This window comes from Myotis lucifugus, unplaced genomic scaffold (assembly GCF_000147115.1).
Source record: "Myotis lucifugus unplaced genomic scaffold, Myoluc2.0 scaffold_7, whole genome shotgun sequence".
Taxonomy (NCBI): Eukaryota; Metazoa; Chordata; class Mammalia; order Chiroptera; family Vespertilionidae; genus Myotis; species Myotis lucifugus.
The window spans coordinates 1,951,457-1,959,080 of record NW_005871055.1 but is presented as its reverse complement, the minus strand read 5'-3'; the positions used below and the strand labels follow the sequence as shown (position 1 = coordinate 1,959,080).

General features: G+C 41.0%; 1 protein-coding gene and 1 non-coding gene across 4 annotated transcripts in view; both read left to right on the top strand.

Moving 5' to 3' along the window:
* ELF1 (E74 like ETS transcription factor 1) overlaps window positions 1-7,624 on the top strand; it is a 101,302-nt gene that overhangs the window by 74,894 nt on the left and 18,784 nt on the right. For all 3 annotated transcript variants that reach the window (XM_006083492.3, XM_023748104.1, XM_023748110.1), the window contains exon 4: window positions 6,354-6,461. In XM_006083492.3, the coding sequence (XP_006083554.1) occupies window positions 6,354-6,461 (108 nt within the window). The remainder of the gene's footprint in view (window positions 1-6,353; window positions 6,462-7,624) is intronic.
* LOC111824666 lies at window positions 2,582-2,688 on the top strand. The gene has a single exon (XR_002827758.1). It is a non-coding gene; the product is annotated as a U6 spliceosomal RNA (small nuclear RNA).

Here is a 7,624-nt window from a genome sequence, read left to right as displayed (position 1 = left end):
ATATATATATATATATATATATATAAAAGAACTGACAACAAAACCAAGAGGCAGCCAACCAGATGGGAGATAATATTTACAAATAGCAGCTCTGACAAACGTTTAATTTCCAAAATATATAAAGAACTCATATGGAGTGATATAAATATGCATTGGGAAACATTAAGGCAAAAGATATGTGTGCTCCGCAAAAATGTGTTATTTGAATAAAACCTCAAATTTCAGGATAACCCAATTCTTTGACAACCCAAAGCCTGGAAGTCTTTATGCAGCTAGAGGTTTCTTGGGTTTGGATATCTGGCTCAGTTCTATTTTTTTACTGTTCCTTAGATATAAACCAGAGTGACCCCAACCCAATGCAGCCAGTGGATTAATTTAGCCTTCAAGGGATTGAGTATGAAGGTGTAGGAAGAGAAAAGATCACCAAAACATTGCCAGACATCCCTTTGTTTATTATTTTATAAGATCAGAATTTTCATCTTTTAAATGGAGTGATAGAATTCATATAATACATACTTAGCATTGTATCATTTTATCTGTGTTTTTGAGGGAACAATAGGAGAGGAATAGGAATCATATGCCAATAATGTTCATAAGATTATTGGTTACCTTCATTAATCATTATGGCTAAAAATGATTCTTGTCTCATGATTAGATATGAAGAATATGTCTTAGAAGAATATCTGCAGTCACCTAGAAGAAAGTCATAAAATAAATTCTATTATGTTTACTATAGGATAATTACTTTCTGACTATTTTAATTAGAATTGTAATGATCAAGCATTTTAAGCAGCATGAGCTTATGTTTGTGGGTAATGTGGCCCAATAAACTTGAGAGAAGGTTTTCCTTATTTGGAAAGAAGAACAGTAATTTGATCCAAGTAAATTACATAAATTTATGTAACTCAATAACTGATTAAGAATTACTAGAATGAGATGTTAGATTGATTAATGTAAAAAAGTGAGTGTAAAAACATTAACAAAAGCCATAATACTTCTATTTTGTATTTTTAAAATAAAAATGACCAAACCCACTGGAGAATGAGAGAGAAGCCTAAAATAATTCATCCAGCCAATGGTAAATTAGTATTACCTTAAATTTTTTTTCTTTAAAATAAAAAGTTAATGTTGGTAATTAATGACAGACACTATAAAGTTAAATGAAAAAATGTAAATGATATTTAATTTCCTCATAAAATATAGCCATTTTCTACCCTGGTTTTAATAATATCATTAATATCTAGCTTTTACCTGAAATTATAGACTTTAGAAGTGAGCAGTTTAAAATTTTTATAGAAAAATGTTTTGTCCTAAGTTGGGAAAGAAGCTATTTTAAATTCTGGTTTTCTTAGCAAGTGTAATTATCAATTGTTATCATATTGAGGAAGATGAATCCAAGTGTTGCTGTTTGTCTATGCCATTATCATAGACTCTTAATTATAGGTTATGAAATAAAATTCTAATAATAATTATATAAAAAAAAGAACTCATAAAACTCAGCACCAAACAAATAACCCAATCAAAAAATGGGCAGAGGACCTGAACAGGCACCTCTCTGAAGAAGACATAAAAACAGCCAATAGATATATGAAAAGATGTTCAACCTCACTAGCAATTAGGGAAATACAAATCAAAATGACAAGATATCACCTAACACCTGTTAGAGTGGCTGTTATCAACAAGATAAGCAATAACAAGTATTGGGGTCCAACCCCAGCAGGTCCAGGGGTTCCCATAGGTGTGGATGGAGTCAGTGAAGAAGGAATGACACAGGGACAGCGTTCAGTTGATCAGCAGCCTAGCCAGGTTCTCTAGCCAGGTTCTAGCCAGGTTCTCCAGCCAGGTTCTGTCTTTATTCTCCTGTTACATCTGTATTTATACCATTTGATTTTAATCCTATCCATTCTATTCCAAAGGTTAGGGCGTTTGTTATCGCCATTCCAAGGTCACTACTCTATTGTTTTGTTAAGCTACAAGGAAGTAACTGAAGGAGATTATCCTAAGTAAAGATTATGTAGCTTCAGCGTGATTGTTCGTAGTTAAAGTGATTAATTACCCGCCTGGCACTTAGTTAAGGGGTTTTATTCCCTTCCTTAGTCCTGTTAATCCCTAACTCCAGGGAAAAAATCCCCACCTGGGGAAACAACCTTTCTCGGAGAGGTGACCTTGGTTAAAACACATAGCGCTAAGAAGGGGAGCAAACATATTAAGAACAGTATGCCCATATATGCCAGGTCCCTTGAAACATATGCTGTGCAGATGTTTCTTCCCTGCAGCGACTGTGTCAAGCAGCAAGGATGGACCGGCTTCTGGCAAACAAGTATTGGAAAGATTGTGGAAAAAAGGGAACTCTCATTCACTGCTGGTGGGAATGTAGACTGGTACAATCACTATGGAAAACAGTCTGGCGATTCCTGAAAAAACTGAGAATAGAGCTATCATATGACCCAGCAATCCCTCTTCTGGGTATATACCCGAAAAACTGGAAATCAAGTATTCACAAAGATATATGCACCCCTATGTTCATTGCAGCATTATTCACGGTAGTGAAGACAGGGAAACAACCAAAATGTCCTGCATAGTGCTCGCTTCTGCAACACATATACTAAAATTGGAACAATACAGAGGAGATTAGCATGGCCCCTGTGCAAGGATGATATCCAAATTCGTGAAACATTCCATATTTAATTTAAAAAAAAGTCCTGTGATAGAGAACTGGATAAAGAGGATATGGTACATATACACAATGGAATACTTCTCAGCCATAAGAAAGGATGAAATACTGCCATTTGCAACAACATGGATGGACCTTGGGAATATTGTGCTAAGTGAAATAAGTCAGTCAGAAAATGCTAAGAACCATATGATTTCACTCATGTGGAATATAAAACTGAAACTTGTGAACACAAACAGTGTGGTGGTTCCCAGAGGAAGGCGGGGGGGGGGGGGGGGTCCTAATATTTGGTGATGGGAGAAATTTTGACTTTGATGGTGCAATATACAGGTCTTATAACATAGAAACCCACACCTGAAACCTATATGGTCATGTCCAATATCACTCCAATAAATTTAATTTAAAAATCTGTTCAAGTTCTCTAGTGTTCCTTCTGTAGTAATTCGGAAATGTGACTGCTTGCCTTAAGAGGAAAACTTTAAAGCCTTTGAAAGAGGAAGACTCCATGAAGGGTTGAATTGCTGTTTGAAAAATCCAGGCTAGACTGAAATCCTTGCCTCTTTTTATATTGGCTATCTTCCTGTTCTTTGACCTCCATGTGACCTATAGATATTTGGGTTCATAGATAAAAGTGGAGGGAACCAAACCCACAAGGTTGGAACTTTGCAGTTACTTTTCTCATATTTGGAAGGAGCTTCTCTTCTGGCTTTGTAGGTTGTGGGGACTCGCAGCATTAGCCATTTTTTTATGGAAGAAAATATTCTTTGTTAGGAATTTTTTTCTAATTGAGAGGAGCTGAACTTCTTTGTATGCATCATTCAGGAATTATCCCAGCTCTCTGCTCCTTTAGCAGTTCATCCCTTCCATTCCATCATGGGATTCCTCCCTTGGGAAGGCAGTCAGCCAAATTAATCCTATATAATAATCCTATATAATAAAAGGCTAATATGCAAATAGACCAAACAGGGGAACAACTGAACACTCGGTTGCTATGACATGCGCTGACCACCAGGTGGTGCGTGGAACATAGCGGGTGTTGGCTGTGGTGGCATGGTGGAGCAGGTGAGCGGGGGCACCAGAACAAGGCGGGGCACCAGTCACTGTCATCGGGGTGAGCCTTTGGTGGTTACTGAAAATTCTTTGCTCCCGCATGCTGCAGACCCACCCTGCACTCGCACCTGCTGCTGGCGCCTGAGCTGCTGCTCACATCCACTGTCTGCACTACCGCTGGCATCCACTGCCGGTGCCCGGCACTGGTCCCGATCGGCGCCATTAGCGGGTTCGAGTGACTTCTCCACCTCCCCCTGCTCCTGAGGCAGCAGCCACTGCTTGCACCTACTGATGGTGCTGGCCCCACTAGCACCTGCTGCTCACGCCGGCCCCAATTGCTCTGTGCTGTGAGAGGGGCTGGCGCTGTCAGCGCATGGGAGTGGCGGCGGCGGGAGCGGGTCTGCCAGCAGACAAGAGACCAGGGGCCACGGCAGGAGGGGCTGGGCGGGGGCATGGAGGATGGGCTGAGACGCGTCCCTATGCCCACCACAGCCTCGCAGCCCACAGTTCCTTTCAAGGTGCACGAATTCATTCACTGGGCCCCTAGTTGATGTATAAAAGCCAAGTTAACTAATCTGTTGTTATGTAATTTTTAGCAATTGTATATTTTGTTTTGTAATGGTATAGACCAGGCGTCCTCAAACTACGGCCTGCAGGCCACATGCGGCCCGCGGAAAACATTTATCCGGCCCACCGGTTGTTTTTGCCGCTGCTGCCTGTCCTGCTTAGCAGCCGACTCGTCCCGGGCCCGCAGTGCGCATGTGTGGAATGTCTGAGGGACAGTGAATTGGCCCCCTGTTTAAAAAGTTTGAGGACCTCTGATTTAGGGTAATAAGTATTATAATCTAATGAAAACGTAAGCTAAATTTTACAGAGCTACTAATTTCTTGGAAATCTGGTTATATTCTTAGTAATGAAAAAGAAAATGATCTTGTTCTGGATTGAATAGGAATGGGAAGAGGACAATGTGTAAATATGTAATCTCTTTCATTTAATTGAGATAAAAGAACTTTTGCTCCTAGTACTATGTTTATATTTATTATTTTACCCTTATGTAAAATTAAAAGGCTTATATTCATTGAGTTACATACTGTCAGTCCAACTCTGAATCTGAAAGTTCTGAATATAAATGTATATTCAAACTTTTAAAATTAACATGTAATTTTTATCACAATTATAGGGGGGGAAATTCAGCAAGTCAGTATAAGGGATTATGGATAATGACTATCACATTTAGGAAACTTGAATTTATCCATGAAAAAAAGGCATTTGTAGCTCTTTATTTAGTTTCTTGGTTCTGACTCTAGAGGTTAAGGGCTAAAAGCCATTCAGGGATTTATTGTGCAACTATTTTGGGCATCTGTCTGGGATGCAGAGAAATGTCAGTTATCTAGCATGTGCTTGGATAAATTTTCACTTATATTTTAATATTTTTTAAAAATTAAGAAAAACACTTAAAATTAAGAAAAACTTAAGAAATTAATAGTGGGGTAATTAGTGTTCTACAGTACCCACTAGAGAAGAATGATACCAGAATTACCATGATTTTAATAATGTGATTATGACTAAAACTTTTTGGAGATGGTGGCAATTCACTAGAATTATAAAGGAATGAAAGAAGAGTCAGAGAATAACAGAGACCTAAGTTCATTCCAAGATTGTTGGAATCAGTGTCAGAGGTGAAAGGGACCTAATTTTATAGTATGGAGTCTGCAGAAACAAAATGCCTTACCCAGTGACATACTAGTTTAGTAGCACACCTGGGATTTTTGCCTGTTCTCCTGAACCCTTTCTAATCAAGTCCAATGCCCATCTTATTTATTCTTTTAAAAATTTTTTCGCTTATTGATTTTAGAGAGGAAGGGAAAGAGAGAGACAGACAGACATTAATTTGTTGTTCCACTTATGCATTCATTGGTTGATTCTTGTATGTGCCCTGACTAGGTTGGAACCTGTAACCTTGCGCATTGGGACAACGTTCTAACCCACTGAGCTACCCGGCCAGGTCCCTCGTCTTATTTATTTATTTTAAATATATTTTTATTGATTTCAGAGAGGAAGGGAGAGGGAGCGAGAGATAGAAACATCATTGATGAGAGAGACTCATCAATTAGCTGCCTCCTGCATGCCCCTTACGGGGGACTGAGCCTGCAATCCGGACATGTCCACTGACTGGGAATCGAACCTTGACCTCCTGGTTTATAGGTTGATGCTCATCCACTGAGCCACACCAGCCAAGCAAGAGAGAAACTTTGATTGGTTGCCTCCCAGACTTGCCTTGACCAGGGATTAAACCTGTAACCTCAGTTGTGCCCTGACCGAGAATTGAACTCGCAACAATTTTGGTGTGCCGGATGATGCTCCAACCAACTGAGCCACCCAGCCAGGGCTTGTTTCTTTTCACCCAAAAGCCTCACATCTTGCAGATTTTTTTTTACATCTTACAGATTTTTAAAAAAGAAATAGACAAGTATTTAATAGTTATATATAGATTTTATATGGTGATATAAATTGAGTATATAAGCCTAAGTATTAAGTGAATGTACCCTAATTCAAGACATCAGAATCTATGGGTTATAGAGCAACAGGTAGCTTATACTAATTCTACTTTTCTTTCAATGTATTATAGTTGAAGCTTCCTGTCATAATGGGGATGAAACAATTGAAACTATTGAGGCTGCTGAGGCACTCCTCAATATGGATTCTCCTGACCCTATGCTGGATGAAAAACGAATAAGTGAGTGGTGATGTGTTATGATTGTTCATGTTTATAAACTTTGACAAGTTATTCTTGCTATCTCTATTAGGTGAAAAATATTTAAAAAAAAACAGAGACCATGCTTTATACTTTTTTTGTCCCAAGGACATTTTAAAGTAAAGTACTAGTTGAGACACCTTTGCAGAAGTGTTCGATTAAACAAGACTTTTTTCTTTTAATTTGGGAAGTAAGGCCTTTAGGAATAAAAAGTAATTTATATAGTTGAGAAATAGCAGATTATGCAGAATTTCTTCTCTTAACCTCATTGGTGAAAGTATTAGGAAGTTTAGGATCCAAGCTATTATTATTTATTGATCTCTATAGATATTCATTAGTGAATAGGCAAACATCCATTGAAAAGTTTTCTAACACTTCATGGCATAAAATTCATTGCCGCATTTGATCTGCTTTTATTTATTTACTAGAGGCCTGGTGCACAAAAATTTGTGCACTCGGGGGGGAAGGGGGGGCCCCTCAGCCCGGCCTGTGCCCTCTCGCAGTCTGGGACCCCTCGGGAGATAACGACCTGCTGGCTTAGGCCTGCTCCTGGGTGGCAGAGGGCAGGCCCAATCCCTAGGTGCAGCCCCTGATCGGGCTCAGAGCAGGGCTGATTGGGGAGTTGGGGTGCCGCCCCCTGTCATGCACAGAGCAGGGCGGATTGGGAGGTTGCGATGCCACCCTCAGTCACACTCAGGGTAGGGCCTATTGGGGGGTTGGGGCACCGCCCCCTGTCACACTCAAGGCAGGGTCGATAGGGAGATTGCGGCGCCACCCCCTGTCACGCACAGAGCAGGGCCGATCAGGGGGTTGGGGCGCTGCCCCCTGTCACGCACAGAGCAGGGCCCATCAGGGGGGTTGGGGCTCCGCACCCTGTCACGCACAGAGCAGGGCCAATCAGGGGGTTGGGCGCTGCCCCCTGTCATGCACAGAGCAGGGCCCATCAGGGGGTTGGAGAGCTCCCCCCTGTCATGCACAGAGCAGGGCCCATCAGGGGGTTGGGGAGCTCCCCCCTGTCACGCACAGAGCAGGGCCGATCAGGGGGTTGAGGGAGCTCCCCCCCTGTCACTCACAGAGTAGGGCCAATAGGGGAGTTAGGGCACTGCCCCTGTCACACACAGAGCAGGGCGAATCAGGGGGTTGGG